At 43.7% G+C, this 21,392-nt stretch overlaps 1 protein-coding gene across 6 annotated transcripts in view; it reads right to left on the bottom strand.

Moving 5' to 3' along the window:
- LOC119388195 (putative sodium-dependent multivitamin transporter) overlaps positions 1-21,392 on the bottom strand; it is a 59,280-nt gene that overhangs the window by 9,606 nt on the left and 28,282 nt on the right. For 4 of the 6 annotated variants that reach the window (XM_049413859.1, XM_049413860.1, XM_037655852.2 and 1 more), the window contains exons 8-9: positions 18,895-19,102; positions 14,868-15,022 (exon numbers count right to left, since the gene is read on the bottom strand). In XM_049413859.1, the coding sequence (XP_049269816.1) occupies positions 14,868-15,022; positions 18,895-19,102 (363 nt within the window). Of the gene's footprint in view, positions 1-4,375; positions 6,461-9,812; positions 10,000-11,794; positions 12,049-14,867; positions 15,023-18,894; positions 19,103-21,392 lie in introns of all 6 variants that reach the window. The other 2 variants (XR_007415518.1, XM_049413858.1) reach the window with 2 other exon arrangements.

Raw genomic sequence — 21,392 nt, 5'->3', positions numbered from 1 at the left:
GGATCAGTGTGTTCTTGCATAGCGAATTCCTTTAATTGCAGCAAACCTTTTAACACTGGGCTATTTTCTCTGGGTTTCGGGACACCCTGCTTAGTTGGTTTCTCGCCAAGTTGAACGCAGTTTGCTATTCCGCTATCTACAGAATCAGCACGCCTTGCCACACAGGCACGTAGCCCTGCAGCACAAAACTGTGCAGCATTTCGGTAGTTTATATATATAGTTTCATGGACCACTTAACGAAAGATTCAAGTGACCCTCGACACCAAAATTGAAACCGCGAAAATTGCAAACCGGGGTGTTTCCAAACCCTCACCTGTACAGTAAATGGCACCCGGAAGATTCCCGATGTGAGCACTGTAATAGCACTGCGGGTCTAGTGCACATGGTCTGGACGTGCCCTTGCTACAACGATCCAAGCAGAAACGTAGAATCTTGGGAGGCCTTATTACGCAGCCAAGATGCCAAAGAACAACGTAAAGTCATCGGTCTCGCCCTGACCGCCGCCGAGTCCCAAGGGATTCCGGCTGACGGCTAAGGGGATGAACGGGGGTAGAGGCCAAAGCCTCCTCCCCCGTCATTCTCGACGGGTGTAAATAAATGTTCTCTCTCTCTCTCTCTCTCTCAGGATGGTTGTGTTGTTTGATTGCCCTGTATACGTAGACACTTCTGACGGATTATAAGTGGTGGACGTTAGCTTTAGGATATTTTAATTTGCTTTTTAAAGTAAGCATAGGTTGGCAAACTCACTCATGAGTCGACTCACTCAGACCGAGCCACGAGTATGAGTGAGTCCGGGTGAGTAATATTTTGGTGAATTTGAGTCCGGTTGAGAACATTTTTAACCGCGTTAGTCCGGTTGAGCAAAAGTTTGGCGCGTCCGAGTCCGAGTGAGCCATAAGGGCAAAATATATTTCGTGAGCGAGTCTGAGTGAGCTCCACATTTTTGACGACATATGGACTCCTATCTACTCAACTTCAGCATTACTATCAGCCTTATATCGGCTCACAACAATTAACGCTTGGATTGCTGCAACGCACAATTACCCCAGCCCCTATATCTGCAGCAAATACCTCCCAGATATAAGGCCAGAATGCTCTAAATGCCAAAATTTAAGGTGCGACTTGAATCACATGCTGTGGCAGTGTCCCGCGCTAAACACTAGCTTCGGTTCTCCTGCCACCATGGACGACTGAATCAACCACCTCAGGACTGGGCTGGCCCTCGTAAGGGGCGCCCCTTCAGGACCTTTAATAAAGCTAATTCTCTCTCTCTCTCTCTCACACGTTTATACTCACGCATGCTCACACATAGTTCAATACACTACCGTTCATAATTCAGCTTAATATTATTGATCAGGGGCGTGAGTTGCATGCTGGGGGGGAGGTGCCTTGACCTCCCCCTGCAGACTCTTACACGGGTAGTTCTTGATAAAATTATCTCGTTTGAGTCATCTTGTTCAATTAAAAAAAATGCCCTTACTGAATTACAACCTCTGATAACTCGTACTTGACGGTACGAGATCAAAAGGCGCCCAGTAGAGCACCGATTATGTGACATATTGGTGTTAAATAGCATTGACACTGTGGCCGAAAAAATACGCTAACGGACTCATGAGCCGACTCACTCAGACCGAGCTGTGACTCTGAGTGAGTCCGGGTGAGTAATATTTGGTTGACTTTGAGTCAGAGTGAGTCCGGTTGAGGAAACGTTTGGCGAGTTTGAATCCGAGTGAGCTCTAAGGGCAAAATATATTTCACGAGTGAGTCTGAGCTCCAAATTTTTTGCCGACCTATGAGCGTGAGTGCTCATCTGAGTTGGCAGCAGCTCGCGACATCGCCACTAGTATGACGTAGATCGAGGCCCCTTATGGCGTTCCACGAGTGCGCACACAATACCGCGACTGGCACTCGGCGAACCCCTCTCGCTCTGTTGTCAGGATGCTTGCTTGCCTGCTTGCTTGACCCTTAATTCTTGGCTCTTACCCAATACGGGGGATTGGCCATGAAACCGGCGGTTAAAAGTGGGGAAATTTAGACGAAGGAAAATGAACTAATCGGCCGTGTACGGTATATAGAAAAATTGAAGACTTGTTAGTTTATGTACTAATAAAAATAGGAATGTGCCAATCATATGGATTACAATGAATTAGCGCGAGGAAGTCGGATGTGCCAAATTTTGATTGAGAATAATTAACAAGGAATTCTTGTGTTCCTAAGAAATTCGCATACGGCTAAGCAAACGTTCCTGTTGCTGTGGCCCAGAGAAGATGCCCCAAGGGAAAGAATGTTTTCAGAGTTAAGAGTAATTCTTAAGTTTCTGAATAACATTTCGAAATGTTTTTTCCCGAGCCTAGTGAAACGACGGCAAGTAAGTAAGAAGTAATCGATGTTTTCAGGTTCTTGACAGTAAAAGCATAGAGGAGATGGCACCAGACCAGACCTGTATAAATAAAAATTAAGAGGAGGTATATGGCATCGAAATTTTGTAAAAGATACTTCCAATTTGTGTGTGGGACACCATTTATTATCCCAAGCAAAAGAAAGATGACCATATTCTTGAACTGGTAATTTAGTTTTCATGGAATCTTGAAGTAAGGAACATTTGCGGAATCTGGATTCAGTAATAAAAGCTGTATCAGGCACAATGGTCATTACAGGACCATCTAGAGGCCACCGTACGAAGAGCATCAGCCATCTCGTTTAAAAATATGCCACGATGACCCATGCTTAGGCCAGGAATGCTTTTTCTTTTTCCTGACTGGACACATCGTTCCACTCTCTATTGCGCGATGGGCCCCGATTTGAAAACTGCGCTTTTTCCACGACACTGAAGCTTGAATGCACGTGGTCTTAGGCGCTACCCCGCTGTGGGGCGCTAGTTTCTTATGGTTTTAGGCGGGCATTTTGAAGCGACGGAAAACTGGTCGCAGTCAACGATGCTGGCATTAATTATACGATACGTTAGATCATTACCAATTCAGTTTCGGGATTACCAGACACAAAGCTACAGATTACAGTAAAAAAGTCAAACAAACGTTTTGCTGTCAGGGGTCCTCTAAAATTCCCACAGAATGCAGCATGTGACGATAGTTTTTATGGTGTCGTAAGTTGCAATTTTAAATAAAAATTGCAGAGCTGGAATAAAAGAAAAAAAGAACTTGCAAAGGCAACTATGTCTCTAGCACACAGCGCCTGTTCTTGATCACTATTCGTCGCTTAAGATACACAAAATCAAAGGTGTTAAGCACAGCCTGGTAACGCAAGGCACCTTCCCGAAGCAAAAAAAGAAAAAGGAATTTATATGAAAATTATTACACTACAGTTAAAAACAACAAGTAATGTCCCCTATGCCTTCATTGGCTCAAGTGTCTGTCACTTGGTTGCAACAAAAAAGACCCTCGATAAAGATTCCCCTTCTTTCGTTGTTCCTGAAGCAGATATGTATTTTCAGCGAGGTGGCACTGTTGAGCCATGTGGTCACCTTTGAGAATCTGGTGCAGGCATTGCCTCTTTTATCACTTTTTGTTTGCTGCAGCATTGCACGACAAATTTGAGGTTTGAAACAGGAACATAATGGCACACCCACATGCATTGGTGTTGCCAGTAAGGAGTAGTGCATAGCAATTTGAGAAATCAGATGATAGCAATATACTTCGTAGTAGCGGCTGCAAAGGAACACTATTTCCCAGCCACCAGTGCACTGTAAAAGTAACAAGCAGTAACTTACATTAATGTGACAGCTAACATTAATCACCTAGTTTGCAGAACCTGGCAAATAAAATTGTTTTGATAACTTGGTAATAATAAGGTACATAAATGCACAATACTGTTGCATTAGAGTATAATAATTTAATTTCATTCTTTGTTCACATGTTCAATGAAACATTAGAGATGATTTTGGATCTTCACAACCACTGGAAAAATTCACACACGCCCATGAATAGAGATCAAAAGCACACCACTTGAAAATACATGTTATAAAGAAGTCTTGATTATATAACGTCAGATTCTATTACCCAATTCCTGACCCTTACAAATAACGAAGCTTCAAGACTCACTGATATGGTTGCTGTGGTGATAGCTGCCACAAACAGTAGCAGCCACCAAGCAAGTTTGTTCAACCTGTGTCATAAACAAGGAGTTGTGCTCCAACACTGAGCAAAGCCAAAGCAACACATTTAAAATTAACATTTGTATACAGCAGTGTTAACACTATGGGAAAGAGGACCACCATGTTCTAAACTTCTAAAACAACATAACATGAATAATGAAACTTGAATCACAATTTAAAAAAAAAGGCTGAAAACTAACAGCGAACACAGCCTACCACATAAAACACCTTCTCTTCGTATTTTTCGTGGGAACATCCCCTGACGTTATTGTATTGTAGATTTCACGCTGCACAGTGCCAAAACTTTATCACAGCTGACAAGCACACGTGTGTGTAACGGATCTTTCACCGCACTGGAAACCATAAGAAACCATTCCTGGAATACACACAGCATCTTCAACATGCGAGCATTTAATGCACTTACAATAATAAGTGATACCTACACTGAAAATATGGCTGACATGACCCCAGTGAGCTAACCCCTCGAAAAGGGATTAAAATGAAAGAGGAGCATGTCCAGACAGTGAAATCTCACCTACAAAACATATTGCACTTTCACATTATGCTCCTCCCCCCAAAAAAGTCCCAACCATGTAACGGTGCACTTCCAGGCGGAATGTGTAAAATAAGTTAGTGTATATGTACTGAATGTTTCAGACACTGCTCGGATTTCTGACAGTGATCTGAAGGGTGTAGTTTGTTATCCTGCAACGAACACACACCGCGGGGTCTTCTCTCAAAAGACGGCAGCTGAACTACGCAAATGTACATATTGCAACTAAGTAACATGCACACAGCTTTCTGAAGAGCAAAAAAAAGCCAGTGCCCCAAGCGTGTTCCTTTTAACAAAATGCCTTTTCCACAAAATCCCAAGAACCTCTTCACGTCATCACATCCATTTCTAAATGACAACGTTTCACAACAGGTCTGTGCACAAGAGGATGCTTGACTGAATGCCATTTTGAACAACAGTGACTTTGAAAAGACCTTTGATCATTGTTTTTAAATGCACTGTGTTTCGGAAAAAATTGAGCCCAATGCAATACAGATGAAGGAAAACAGAAAATAAATTAAGATTAAGTACCAGAGTTGCAAATAATAATAAAGATTGGTTGCAGGTCCAGCCTGTCTCATCATTTTTTTTTTTTTTGTGTCTGTTCCATTGCACTACAGCCTCTCCTAAATTAGACCACACCTCTGCTTTTTTGATGACAAGCAACTGAGGCCCTCTGATGAACTGAGAACATCTTTCAAGCCACTGTGATGACTGCCATCCACTGTAACTTCCAGCAAGCATCTACGTCATTAATTCCTCGAGCTCAGATGTTTGAACCTGTGAGAACACAATGGCACAGTTACTTTTCACATCACTGCATAATTAGCCCCAGGGGCAATACAAACATCTTTCAATACTGGATGTGAAAGGGAACAACATTCCAACCTTTCTTCTGAAGCTCTGAAAAGCACTTTAAGCTTAGTTTCTAACTTACTCTCGAGAGTCCAACTCCAACAACAAACATCATTGAGATGCCAGGCATGTAACACATTTCATGTCTACAATTCCTCTACAAGGCGGCTCAGCTTTAGCATAAAGACTGGCAATAACAGCAAACTAGCACCAACACTTGTCTACGCACCAATACATCAGCCCTTTTCATGACTATACAAGGACGGCATCTACTGGAAACACTGTAAACATACCGACAGCAATAACAACAACAGTTGGCTAGGGAGGAAAGGAAGGTTAAAAACTGCATTGAATCACTTCTGCCTCTGCTCAACTTGGCATGGAAGACTCGGATAAGTTTCATGTCCAGCAAAGCCCAAAATGTGTGCTTCACAGATCTGTGCATCACTCCTAGATGTCTGCAAAATATGAGATCTGTAGTTCGTTCACTACATTGAAACATAATCACCACTGCAAGCTTCCTATGATTGAAAATAACAAGAAATGTTGATGTTTGATGGCAAGCAAGTAAAATTAAACCGAAAAAAAAAGTAACCACGACAGGCCACATGCCAATTAAAACACTTAACAAAAGAACGGCACTGTCAGCACAAAAGAGTAAAACGATGCCCCAATACTTTAAAAATGACACAGGCATTGTACCGCAACTTAATGTACATAAAAGAATAATAGAATGTGTATACATAATAAAAAAAATCTGACAGGGGTGTTCCTAGACACCACATGAATACATGGCATATCCCAAAGTGAATTCTGAGCCCTGCCCTAGTGAGAGTGAAAAATAAAACCGTTGACTTGCTGCTGCAAGTTTCTCCTCTGCTGGCGCTTGAGTGAGGCACTGTTTGCAACAGATGCTATTCTTTGATCGCAGCCATGGGAATCTGGAAAAGGAACAGTGCAAAATGGATGAACGTGCTTCGTACCACAGACACTTGAATATTAGCATCCTACAGAGTGATCAAAAGAAGGGAATTTCAAGGGCTCATTTCTTTGTTGATACAAGCTTAATGAAAACCGACAGATAAGGAAGCCAAGGAAGGTGTGGGGAATGTTATTTGTACTGTTTTAACTGTATTGCAGTAATTATGATATAAGTCGATCCCGGATATATCGAACTCGAAGAGGACCGCGAAATAGTTCGATATATCGATAATTCGAAATACGAAATATGCGTATGTAAGGCTTTAATTAAAGCACTGCAGGCCACGACACAGTTTTCTGAAATCGTAAAAAGCGCGAACATGACGATTCGCTCACATATGCTAAAGAACAAGGCGAGAACTTCTTTTGCAAGTTAGCGCACTTTATTTCGTATGAAAAAAGTCCGCCAACTTGTCTTGCTTCTTGCGCACCGTGAATTCATCAAGTCATCGTCAATATTATTGAAGCTTTCCAAATAAGCAAATTCAGCACCTTCCGCCACAACTGCGGTGATCGACGCTGAACGCTGATGCGAGCTCTGTAGCGCGGTAAAGGGTTTAGCGGTGGCAACGGCGGCTGGCATCTTCAAACTGCACAGGTCCATTTCCGCAGCACCGGCAACGTCAGCTATGATCTCGGCATCGATGCAGTAAGAAACAACTACGTCGTTATCTGCACCGATGAAATCACTCGCTGTGCTCCCGTTCGATACGGCGCCCGGAAACGCTAAGTCGCAAAATTCACTGACGCACCGTACGCCGTAGTCGGCGGTCATGACGCGCCCGAAATCGTCACCTGGCACCAAGGGTCGTAAGGAAACAGTGCGCTACGGTGCTTAACTTGACGTCGTTCCAAGCACCGGTCATCATTTTTATCGCTACGAGCGGGACAATGCTTAGTTCGACTCCCGAACGACGATTTATCAAGAACAAAGCGCGAAGTACACATTTCCGCAAGAGACAACGCTGCACGAAGAAACATTTCTCCACCGTCGATGGCACTTGTGGCTTTGCAGACGGCAGCCGCTACTTTGGCGAGAAATGCGAAAAAAAGCGTAGCCTCTGAGATCTGCATTTTAAAACCGAAAACACTAAAAATACGTCACGAGGTTGTGGATCTCGAAGGCCATGCTTTGCGGGCCCGCATGCCATCGTGCGCGAAAAGACAAGGAAGGGAATGCAAGCGTTACAAGGCTGCCAAGTCACTTCGAATTCTCATTTTGGTGCCCTCGGCAATCAGCCTCTTTGAAAAACACTAGCCCATGCGTTAGAACCTGCGAACCGCGCGTCAAATATACCGGTGAACTGACAAGCGCTGCGCAACGAACTAGAGCAACGCAATTTCGTCACCTGCGCGCGACGAGGGATTGGAACTTACAAGAACGCGGCCGAAAAATGATCAATAGTTGTTAGGAAAAATGCACTTTCTGGGCTTCGGCGCGGGGCAGCGTTCGATATAGCGGATGTTTCGCTGTGCGGGAGTTCGATATACGTGCACACCAACCCCATACTTTTGCATGGGAAATTCAAGGGGATTTCTCAACTGTTCGATATAGCCAATAATTCGATATATCCAAGTTCGATATATCCGGGATCGACTGTAAACGTAAAGAAAGTAAAGTGGCGAAAACACAACTTGCTGCCGGCAGGGACTGGATCTGCAACCTTCGGATAACGCACAAGTTTACACTGCACAAGTGTACTTGTGCAGTGTAAACAATATACAGTCGAATCCTGTTAGTACAACAACAACAGGCACAAAAATTCACTGCAGAATTTCACTGCTCTAAAATATTATATATACAAGCCATACAAATTTGGAAATTTAAATAATTCTGATTCATCCTCTGGTCACATCAAGCACATTATTGAATGACATCACACTCGTGTTAATTTTGACATACATGCATGGCTGTGCCCCAAGTTATTGTTAGGATGACCCCTGCAGCATGCAAAGCGTGAGGCACTGCAAATGTGCACCACAATGCTGTGCTAGCAGCCAATGAAAACAAAGCGTCAAGAGCCTGCACTGCCCTAGTCATCAGCAGAAAGGCGAAATGCTTCACGCCTTATTTGTAAGTGTTCTGTGTCTTCATTGCCTTCAATTATCACTGCATTGGCTGCATGTCTTCTAAGTAGCATGGTTACTACCCATGATCATGTCAATAGCTACTCTGTTTTATCAGCAGCCATTGCAGCAAATATTAGTTTCATTTTGACTACGCGAATCAGCTGCACACATGCCTTTAGAAGCGCGAAGTCATCATCTGTGATCGCTATCCAAGATCACATTGATTGTGACCTTGGTTTTGTTTTCAGTAGTTGTGTAAAGTGGCATTGTTTTGACTTGTTGGCCAAGTGCATGCTTTCAGAGTTGTGTTTGGCATCTGTGATATTGACGACAGCGACCGCCACCCTGTCGGCAGCATTTGCAACAAACTGTAGCTTTGCACCAACTTGGTGCGCACTGGACGCACATGTGCCTTCAGAACGGCACAGTCTTTATCCATGATTGCGATGACGGTGCTGAAGAGCAGTAGTTTCTTTCAGACTTGGTGCAGTGCGTGCACAATGTCACAAACATAATGGAAGTTCTTGAGGATTACAAGTGATTCTACCGTTGCCCGTATCCACGTCAAATCTGCCAGCTACATGGTGATGGAGGGACAATTTGCTGCCAATTAGCTCTCTGGACAAACAAAATAATCTGGATGTGAATATGGTATCAGACAATGCATCTCAGATGAACACACAGGTCTTGCAACATGGCCACACTGCAAAGGGAGTTAGGAGGCCTCATGAAATTGTGGAGCTGCAATTGGAACTTCGGGGTAATAGTACTAAGCAAGTGCCCCTTCCATATCCACTTGCATTTGTCAAAACTTTGTTGAAGCAGAATTTCATCCAGGAAAATCATTTATTCTGAAGAGATTCTTTTGCATTATTTTTTTACGGGCAGTAAAGGGGGAATTTAAACTTTTATTATGGCGGCAACTTCATTTTATTGGCATTCAACATTACACCTTGCGCTATGCAGATGTACCACACATGCATTAGTTGTGTTTCAACAGTGCCCTAATGCAAATGGCAATATGCACATGCCGTGAACTGGTTCAGTTAAAGAAGGCAAATCCAATAAACTTCATGATACAAATCAGACTTTTTATCAAGCTGTGAAGATGCAGCACTAGCCTAGGAGGCCAGCCAAATGTAATTTATAATGTGTATGTAGTTAGTAAGGCAGCAGTGAGAGACAGCACTAGTCTCAAGAAAGCGTGCATGCCTGTGAACTTGCGACAGATGAATGTCGCACCCTGCCCAACGACCAGGACCGTTGACGACAGCTGGAATTCCTTGTAACCAACGGGCTCAAGCAGCAAGGGTCGACGTCCTTGGCACCTCCCGTCAGCAATGAGACTACAATGCCAACCACGACGACGACCAGCCAGCCAAAGCCGCAGTACCACTGGTATGACAGACGGTACAGAGGCAATATGTACCTGCAGTGCCAAAAGAAACAAAGCTGAGTACAGCAGAACTTGCAGACAATGTAGAAACTAACCATAAGGCCCATTATACAGTGAACTCAAACTGACATTGCCCATCAGCTATCAAGAGAGGTCTGTTTTATACTCAAACTTTCCAAACTTTCCTGAAGGTGACTGTGAAAAAAATAAAACATTGGGTAAAGGAATTTACGTGGTAACTGCACAACCACGTGATACGGTGCCTTGGTGCCAGCCATTTTATGGTTAGAGCATTTACAACAGTACAGCCACAAAACTACAGGCTAGCAAAATGGTGGGAAGTTGTCATTCCAGCTGCTTTACACAAGCACATCACCACCACTACCAATAAACAAACATTGGCCACCAGCTGTTTCTCACACAGAACAGTGGTCAGTACAATAAACTGAGTGCCCTTGTTTTATCATTCGTAACAACCAACGGCCCCTGTAAAACCTGCGTGTGAATGACAGCTGCAGTGCGTGCGGTTAGTTCAACTCTGAGCACATGTCTTGCTGCCAGTGCACTGCACGCGAGACACCTCAACCACGTCAAGGGCTACTATGTAATCTCAATGCCATGTACTGCAATCTTCTACATTCCAATTACACTATAACCTCATTATAACAAAGTCACATATGACACGAAAATAACTTCGTTATATCCGAAAATTCGTTATAAACATGCATCCACAACACTATCTATGACAAGACTATTTTTCATTTACTTCGTTACGTCGGGGTTTGAGTGTAATGTGATATGAAGTAAAGCGTTCTCTTAATCATTTGCAGCTTTTTTTGAAGCACTGTATGCTACAACTTGACGCAGCGCGAAAAAACAAGGACAACGAAGGAACACACACATACAGGAGTAGCGCTTGTGTATGTTCCTTCGTTGTCCTTGTTTTTTCGCATTACTTCAAGTTATTTGCAAGATGGATCAACTTGCCCAAACCTACAAGTTGTTGCTGTATGCTACAACAGCTTTGAAGTAAAGAGAACCCTGTACGTGCCAGTAAATCACATGTTTGCCCTGAAAGCTCTGTATTAACTAATGGGCTATTGCTTTGCAAAACACTTATTAGTGTGTATGTATAAGTGCATTTCCATACATTCCACAAGTGGATGAAACTAGTTGTGTGTAGTGCACCATCGTACAAGTTCATCGCCATAACAAGGTATATGTTGTACTATAAACACTATCCGGACAAAATTAGTCTAAAAATGTATTTATTAGGTTCACTAGCCTGTTACTCCGTTATATGGCAAAATATGTTGTATGCGAATCCAAGCTACATTGTAATCTGCATGGACTGTCAAACAAACACAAATATGGCAAATCATCGGATTTAGTCAGGTATAAATGTAAAATCTTGCCACATTTATTTCAATGAGGACCTAATCGACTAGTGTAACAAAACCGAACATGCAAGATTACAGACAGTCTCCATTACCGCAAATTAAGTATTTGTTTGCTCACAGATTAAGATGTGCATTTGAGTAAAACATCAAACAAGCGCTAACAAGAGGAACTAAAAGTGGCCTGTTGTAAATACATGTGTCATGCCAATGGGTTCGGCAGGAGTTGTCCGTATAATCAGTTCACAATGCTTGTGCTCCCACCTACTTAGGTACCACCTATTTACCCATGTACCACACATATGCCGCCTGCACAATGTTACATGATGCTGCAAGCAGATTTATTTGTTGCATGAATACCGATTTAGAAGGCACATTTGTACAGATTGTTGTAACACAATTTGCTTGGAAGATTGCCATTTAATGCCTACCTCTCACCGGTGATGACTCCCACAGATGTCGCATTGTCTGACACTGTGCTTTCAGTAGGGATGCTCACTGCAGCTGTGGTTATATTTTCCGACACATAAGACACGGTGGTTGTCAAGGCAGTTGTGACATTTGACGACACCGGGCAGCTGTCATTAAGGAGAGGAAGGCTCTCGGGCTTTAGACCATACACGGTGGCACCGATCGCGATCCAGAAACCCATCACAAGGCCTGCCACAAGACCAGACAGTGCCGCCTGCAAATACAAGAAAATGACAAAGGTTGTTCCTATCAGTTAATTTTACCAATAGAAACTGCATGTTGACAGCAGACAAAGATGTAGGTGCTATCCACGTTACAACCTCAGTGTGGAAAAAAACCACACGCATAACACCGTTAAAAGGAGTGGAAAATACACGTACGTACAACTCTGCATTGCACCATGGCCTGTAAGGTAATGCTTGCATGCAAACATTCCACTTGGCCCAATTCATGAGACTGACACATGCAGCTCACTAGACCAGCCAGTATAATAGTAGGTGTTACGCAAATCAAAGCTGACACAAGTACTTGTTGGCTCACCAGAAATTTTTTCACTGCACTAATGCAATATGTATTATGGTGATAGACTTGCACGAAGCTTACCCCATGAACGCCACGTGACGGAACGCAACGTTCCTCCACCACCGTGGCACACAAAGACGCTACAGCCAGGTTCGTCGACTCTATGACACGGCGCAGAAAAGGCGCTAGAGGCAGGCCGTCAACAAACATTAACCCAAGATGCAGCACAGTGCAACAATCACAGGATTGCGGGCCGTACTGGTCAACTCTGCAAGACCGATCGAGTACGCTTGCCTGCGGCACGACTGTTACCACACAAAGGGCAGCCATTGAACGCGCGAACAAGAAGTCGTCTGCAAGGGCAGCGCATGACTTCCTCTTTGCAGGTGTGAGAGCATGTGGCGAGCAAGCGCCAGGCAGCAGCGAGCTCAAAGTGGAGAGGGGGCTGTCAATGGCGGCCATTGAGGACAGGAGAGCACAGTGGCACGTTCTAGCGTGCCTGTGCTCCAGCCACACGGGGCCGGCACACGTGCTAGCTGGGAAACGAGGTGCCAAAGGGGAGGGAGCTCTTGATTTCCACAGTATATATTCCCTGCCACAGATTACAGGTTGCGAATAAAAAGCCTTGCTTTTCACTCTCTGGCCAGACCTAGCACTTGTGCAGCTTTAAATACAACTTTAGCTTCACGTCAGGAGGAAAGGGTCGGTGTGTAGAAAATGGCATGACAAAAGCGATGGACAAGTTGGCTGTTACGGTGCACAAATGTTAGCAACAGCTCAATAAATTAAACTCTGCACTTTTACTGCAATACAGTATAACCTCGTTACAACGGATCTGTTTACAACAGACATTCGGATACTACATACCAATTTGCGGCGTTATGCCGACCTCTGTATTTGCTCCATTGATTGAGCTTCGTATACAACGGACATTCGGATATAATTGACTAAAATGTCAGGCCAGCAAGGTGGTCAGGACTCCTTTAGAGTGGACTTTTCTACCACGAACATACCCATTTCATTAACTTCCGACTTCAAACATCGCTTAGCATACTTTCGGGACGGGAACAGCGCGCCGCGAATATCGACGTACCGATTTAAGAACGAAGGCCGCCAATCTCCGGTCTGTCAGTGATCAGCTATGCCTAGCTGCAGCGACAAAAATCGGCACGCAGTGTGCGTGGTGTTGCGTTTTGGGACGCTGACGCGCGAAATTGCCAGCCGCTGCCACCGCTTTTCCGAGAGGCCGCTGTGCCGCGAGCTTGGCCGGGGGGTCCACTGCCGATGCGCAAAATGCCCATCCGCGGTTCTGAGGAGCCAGTGGGCGATGCGATTCGTTGCTTGCGAAGAAGGACATTGTGGCTTCTTCGCTTTCACGTGTCCGCTAGCGCGATGTTCTTGCCTGCAAAGTTCGGATTTGTCTCGTACATCGGCACCGTGAGTGGAGTTAGGCCTAGCCACGACATCGAGTGGAAAGCTCGGTTGCGATGTGCGTGGCCGCGGTGCCCGATGTTTCAAAGTACGTCATGCTCGATTGCGAGTACAATGAGTTGTCCCGCGGTGGTCTTCGTCATAAGTTTTGAAGTGCTGATAAGAAGAACCTCTGACAGCGGGTCCAATGAGTCAACGCTATTACAGTCGCACATCTGCGATGTTCTACGCACGTCTGCGATGTTCGTGACGAGTGTGGCGCGCTATCGTAATCTGATGATTGAGTTTACCGCTTGCAGCTGCCAAACTAAAGCGTTCTAAATTATCATCGACCCGTGAACCAAGAACGAGTGCGAACGCGAGCGCAATTTTCGACCGCCACGACCTCGCGACGCACAAGCAGGAGACGACGATCCCGATGCGAGCATCACGCCAGAAGCAGGCAATCGGAGGTCTTGGATTGAACTTCAAACATGTTCTTTTGTATGCTTGTTACTGAATGGAGGAGATAGCTGAAACAGAGAACTTGAGCCCGGAGAAATGCTTTTACGACGAGCCCAAAATGGTGGCGCCCGGTCGCGCCGGTGCCGAGCTATAATATTGAAAAAAGTTTTTTTTTTTTTGCTATTTCCGCAATTTTCGCCAAGTCGGCAGATGCAAAAAAAAATTTTATAGCACTTCTACATAGCTTTTAGTGAAGATATTTTGGAATCAGATAGAAAATGGACTACAGAAACTGAAAATGCGATTTTCCGAAAATCGCATTTTTTTTTTGGTCCCCCGTTAAAAATAAGACCACGTTTGTGACTAGTAATTCTCTCCGGTTATAACAGACCCATTCAGCGTTTACATAAAAGTCTGTTGTAACAGGACTTGGATTTTACATACTCCCTTTACAACAGACCAAAATCCTCTTCACTATGAAGGTCTGTTGTAATGAGGTTATACTGTATAGCTATGAGGCCCACAGTACTGGAAGAACTCCAGAATAATTTTGGGGACCTGGAGTGGTGCAGCATCAGCAAATTAAAAAGCAATAGGGACCAACAGGGAGGAAAATGGGGTCGTGAGATAACGCACCTCTTGATTGGCTCTGCGACACAGCAAACCTAGTGTGAAGACTCCGAGCAGTGGGCCACCCACCACTCCAAAGATCATAAAGGACGCCTGCAGAACGCCTCCCAGCTGCTCCACCAAACCCGTCAGCAGTACACACAGGACGCCAAAGAAGAAAGCTGCAACAAAGTCATGCAGGAAGAGAAGCATGGAGTATGATAAGCCAATTAAATGAATGAATAAGAAAAATTCAGCATAGAGAAAAAAACTTTTGCAGGCTACCAATCTTAAATTGAACTGAGAATCTCTGTTTCACGTCAGTAAACCCAGCCTCACCACAGCCTAACTGAACGTGCAAGACTAAGGAAGCTGAAGTCATGGGCTACAAATCCTGAAAGATTGTCAGGGAGAGGAAGCATTTCAGAAGGCCACATGGATCAATTCTAATTCTGTTTTATCTGCTTATATGTCTTTTTGTGCTATAAATTTTGTGCCTACACCCGTTCATTTTGACTGCACAAAATAATTGTTTTGATTCCAGATTGATCACTGTTATATATTGATTTTTTCACTTCTGTAATAAAGCTGTTTAAAGGGACACTAAAGAGCAAAACGATTTTTCTCGTATCAGTAAACTACTCTTCCACGATACCAAAAACACCACACTTGCTGCGAGAAGACGCTTGCTAAGCGAGAAATCGCACAAAAAGAACATGTGGGTGGCGACGCCACCTTGAAGTTCTGCACCATTCGCCGTGACGTTACATATTTTGACGGCGCCTACTAGGGCCTACGTAGTTCCTAAACGGTAAAAATGAAGTACACTGTCCTCTGAGGGGGCCATGCAGTTAACAATACCAAGTTTGAGGGAATTTTGTTGAGCCAATGGGTGCAAAATACGATAAATACACTTTAACACTTTCCTGTCCGTGCCTATGCCCATCGATAACCCACTATCAATGGTTTTCAACTTAAAATTTTGCTGTGTTAGAAGCGCTTACGGACAGCTAACGTGATCGATCGTATAAAACAGGCACTGGTTTTTTAGTTCCACTTTGTCATTTACTTTTTCCGCCGCAGAGGGAGCTTTGAACTGCCTTTTAAGTCGAGAGGGACGAACGCTCGTAGCTTCAAAGATGGCGTCGACATCGCACGCGCCTGCCTCTATGAAACGGCAAATTTCAGCCGATTCCGACGAGTATGATTCACAATTTTTTTATGATGGCAGCAGCGAAGACCCAGAAGATGATTTTGACTCATCGGAGAGCAGCACAGACAGCGAAAGTGTGTCGAACAGCTGTGGAACGTCAACAGGTATCCGCCGGTAACTTTCGTTTTGATCTCCGAACCGAGTGGTCGCGGCCGCGCTCCGTTCTAAAGATATTCGGCGTGTTCTAAAGGTCACAACTGTTACCTCAGGGTGTCAACACCGTTTGGGCGGGATCGCTTGCCAGTGGCTGCTCAACGAGTGGAGTTTAGCGCGAGATGGGGACCCGCAGTGGTCTTCGCCATTGCACTCCATAGTGCCGCGCGGCATTTCACCGAGACGTGAGACACAACTAATGAACATGCATGGATGTATACTCTTGGGCCAAAAACAGAACAGAAAATGAATGTTTTCTGCAAGGCATGCTGCGCAAACCTGTGCTTCACCACATCATGTAACTGCATTGCGCGGTGGCACTATAGCGGCTTGGGCCAACGTTTTCTTTTGTATTTAAACAACGGACACACGCAGAATGCTTATATTTTCAGCAATTTTGGATATGACATTTGTGGTGAAAATGTATATTTTGCAATTTTTTTATGTTCATTTGGTGCAAAGCAGCATTGATTTATTTACAGAGTGTTCTCGTTTTTGTTAAAAGTTTTCCTATCAAAGTTTTTTTTTGCAAACCTTTTTAGCAATGTTTGCTTTAAATTTAATGCCATTAGAAAGCACATTCCTTGTTCTACAGATTAGCACCATATATTGTAGTATCAATAATTTGGTGTGGCAGTAGAAAAACTGTTTACTAGAGTACCCAAAAATGGCCTATTTTCAAGCGGACAGGAAAGTGTTAAAATCTGTGACGTCACGCATGAAGATTTTGGTGCGAAATTTCAAAATGAGACTTTGAACTTCATTTTCTCCTTTATTGATACACCTATGATGGTGAAATTAACGACATTATAGTTCTCAAAGTACAAGTTATCAATCTAAACCGATTCATTGTTTCTCTTTAGTGTCCCTTTAAGGACTTGCACTATCTGTAAATAAATAAATAAATGTTTAAATGTTAGTATCCACTATAGCCACTGATAGGTTTGAAATATTTACAACGAAGTCCATCGTCTCATACTGACATAGTGGAGCTGCAGTGTGGTAAGTGTAGGCCAATGTAACCTTGCTCCTGTTCCCAAGATGGAGCTTGGCTATGTGCACACGCATCCACTGTGTCCTCTTGGAGTCTTTTAAATGTTATCATCCATAACAAATGCAGTAGAACCTCGATTATACGTCAACCAGTTATGCGACGACCCGCATTTTATGACAAATTGGTTCGGTCCCGGCAAAACCCCCACAGAAATAATGTATTAAAGGCCTCGGTTACACGACGCTGTTTTACGCCAAACCCGCATCTTACGACAACTCTGTGGCACCATCCGATTAGAAAATTATCTGTTTTTTAAACTCGAATGTAGCAAGTACAAAATTTACAAGAGTTTAAAATAAATATGAGTGTACTCAGCTGTTCAATATAAAACTGACGTGCCCCTATAAAAGGTAAGAGAGAGAAACTGAGGCAGGTAAAGTTTGCCTTATTAGAATGGAAAATTTATTCTCCTGGCAGTTCACTTTCTTCGGCGATCCAGTTTTCTTGACTTCAATATTGCTTCTGGATCGCGTGCATGTTCCAGGGCCGTTACTTAGACAAGCTCAATCCACGCGGAGTAGATTAAGCTGGTCCGCAAGCTCGTCTAAGAGCTCCGGATATTTCGCCATTTTGGCTCATGGGAACTTTTCCTGGTTGACATGCTACTGAAGATCTTGCTTTCTTTGCATTACTCACAGTCGCAGGCCTCAAGCACTCAAAAATGACGTGACACTACTATCTTCAGTGTGCAACTCTCTTTTCATGTGAGTGTTCAATATTAGGGCGGCACATCACCAATTGCACTTCGTTAGGAACAAATACAAGGCACACAAGTCTCAGTCGCGCATGAAATCATCCTACGCGCACTTGCTGCAAAGTATGCTCCGTCGCCATTTTTTGTGATGGCGACGAGTTGTCTGGGTGGCTGTTGCCAACGTAGTTTCGGTTTCGTTCTTACGTGCCGGCAATTCTCGGACTGATTTATGGGAAAGATTCAAGTTGGATTTGATTTTTTTAAAAGTTGATATTAAAGATACGTTCACACCTTCTTCAATTAAATGTTTAGCTGCCATTTTTAAAAGTAATGTAATCTACTAGCTTCCTTGAAAAAGTTCGGGGTTGTGCCATGGCCTAGGCAGTCTGTACCCATTTTTTGGGGCAAGGCTGGATGTCACTCCCTATATTCTTAGTTTTTCGATTATTCGACAGTTTTGCGTGGTCCCCTTAAATTAACAATTGGAGTTCCACTGTAATGAATTAAGATAGTTGTTCGCCGCGGTGGTGCAGTGGTTACGGTGCTCGGCTAATGACCCGAAGGCTGCGAGTGCGATCCCAGCCGTGGTGGTCGCATTTTCGATGAAGGCGAAATGCTATAGGCTCGTGTACTGTGTGATGTCAGTGCACGTTAAAGAACGCCAGATGGTCAAAATTTCCGAAGCCCTCCTCTACGGCGCCCCTCATAATCATATATAGTGGTTTTTGGACATAAAACCCCAACGATTATTATTACTGAATTAACACAGTTTGCACAGTTTGCATTCAGAAGAGTAGGCAGTCATCAGCCTACTCCTTTCTCATTCCCGTCTTTGTCCTTTGTATATAAGTGTTTTATACCAAACAATGTTTTCACAGTTCAAAGAGTCGAGTAAAATTAATCCATGTTGCACAGGAAGTGTACATCTAAAAGTACTCACCGAGAACTTTGAGAATGAGTGATGCGTGCTTGTCGTAAGTCTTCTGTGAAATGCAAAAGGGCCTCACAAAGTCCTCTAGCAAAACAGCCGCCAAGGAATTTACAGCTGACGAGACTGTACTCAGAGCTCCACTGAAAATCCCAGCCACAAAGAGCCCAGGGAGTCCTTGCACTCCTCCCAGGTTGAGCATCACAAAATAGGGTAGCACCTAGTGGTGTTGAAGAAAAACACATAAGCACGTTAGTAAATTCCTAAAAGTCCATTTATATTCCCTGCTGTTGATGAACTAGGTAGTTAAACCCAGTTCGATACGGATTCTGACTTGTACAAACATGCACCCCATGCAAGAGCCCTGCGTGCCGTCGCCCACAAGTTCAATAAATACTGCAAACTCTTCGTGCACAAACTGTGAAACAAATGGTGGTGTGCAGATGCTATCATGGTTACCCAATGAAGTGAAGAGCTAAATGCAGCACCCACTGAACATGTTAGTGTAGGGGACAAACCAAATGAATGCTGCCACACAGCACTGAAAAATACAAGATTAATGACATTGAATACCACATAGCACAAACAGTACGAATTGGTGTGTTATGATCAACTCTTAATTGCAGTAGTACCCCCACGTGCTCTTAGTTCCAAAAATCGCGGAGGCCTTAACACATAGAGGAAAATTAGAACAATATGTTCACCATCATTTCTGGGCATGGATAGAATGCTCATGTAAAAACCAAACAAAATACTATTTGGCTAACAAATGGGAGACTTAATTAATAATTCTTTTGCTAAACTATTGCAATTAAAAAAATCGGGGTCATAAATGCTACTTTGGGTTTTGCGTTGAATTTCCTCTGCTTCAATAAAAATACTGAAGTATGAAACTCAACATACGAAAACTGATACGTCGAGCTTTATGATGTTAAAATGGCAGTACAGCACATTTCACATCCATGAAACTGGAGAAACTGGACAGAACAAGGCTTTTTTAATAAGCAAGATTAATATACCACTATGTACAAAATGTTAACAATAACAGAAATTGGCCATAGTTGCCTAGGTAAAACCATCCAGTAGAAAGAAAGGAACACTTTCATTTTCTTGTTCAATTTATTTGTGTATAACCACGACAACTTGCAACTCCACTGTTGATACTGATTACAAGTAACACGTGCAAGCAACACAGGACAGATCCTACCCAATCTTGCAGGTCCGTGGCACAATGCAACACTGGCTTCTGCCACTTAAACATAGGCTGTTGTTGGTGGTTGTAATGAAAAACTGCAGCACATATTAACTGTAACCATGAAAACTCTTTCCTTTTGGCATTATGTGGTTTAGCCGTCAAAAAGCTGCAACCCTTTTTGTCCACAGGGACACTCTGCAATCATGATCCAAAACGACAGAGTGCATCTGCAATATTGCTCCTGCTTTGGAGAGCCCACCACTCATTTCTACAGTTTGAGAAACAACTTTCAATGAGCCAGTGACATGCCATGCCCTATGGCAGGTGGCGCAATAGGTCTCCTTGTTCACTGAAGTGACAGCAGCTGTGCAGAACTGCCAAAGTGGGCTACAGCTTACAAGCGATATGAAAAAAAGTTATATCATTATATTATTCCATCACACCAACCAACTAAACAATTTTTACATGCAGTTAATGTTGGATAGACACTGTTTCTGAAAGCACCACTGGGGTATTCAACTTCAAAGAACTTTTTCTGGACTAAGCCATTATCTTGTCGAGAGTCTTGCTAAACTCCCTGCGTTTCCTCGCTTCTTTCTCTCTCTTGCTAAACTAGGTAATCCCTATACCATGTAATCATATATTATCAAGCATTTCTCACAAAAGAATTGCTTCCAGAAAAAGAGATGGGGAGAGAAAGCCCTCCTTGCATTTTTTACGACACCCCGAAAGACTGCAGACGAAAAAAAAAGGGGGGGGGGAGGTATTACATGGCCGTTGTACTTAAAGAAAGACAAATCTTGTAAGCCAACAAGCCAGGGGTCGCAGCCCGCACTAGAGGTATCATATCTATGTTTCAAATTACCTCTGCCAAGAGCGTTCTCTTTCTGGCAACAGCTGGGAGGTACACATCATTAGTCCCACCACAGATAAGCTGTGGCTGTTTCCACTTTTTCACTCACAACAGCAACTGACACAAGGACTATTCACCTGGATTTAAGCTTTGGCTTTCCTCTCCAGGAAACTGCAACCATTTGGTCGAGCTAGGATGCACTCAGTGGTGGCTCCATGAGCATAAGTTTGCAGCCAGGGCCGTACCCTGGAATTTTTTTCAGGGGGTGTTTGTGTGTAGAATGGCTAACTTTGGCAACTGGTGGTCGCTGTGAAGGTGTGAAAGTATTTTAGTGTCACCCGAAAAGTTAAAGCATGAAAAAATTTCGGGGGGTGTCAGAACCCCTTCAACCCCCCCCTTAGTTACGGCCCTGTTTGCAACGTAAAACGAACATGACTTTGCAGTGCGAAGATGTAGCCGATG

Source organism: Rhipicephalus sanguineus, chromosome 3, assembly GCF_013339695.2.
Source record: "Rhipicephalus sanguineus isolate Rsan-2018 chromosome 3, BIME_Rsan_1.4, whole genome shotgun sequence".
In the NCBI taxonomy this organism is placed as follows: Eukaryota; Metazoa; Arthropoda; class Arachnida; order Ixodida; family Ixodidae; genus Rhipicephalus; species Rhipicephalus sanguineus.
Note: the sequence above shows the minus strand (reverse complement) of the source record. Positions and strands in the feature narration are given on the sequence as shown.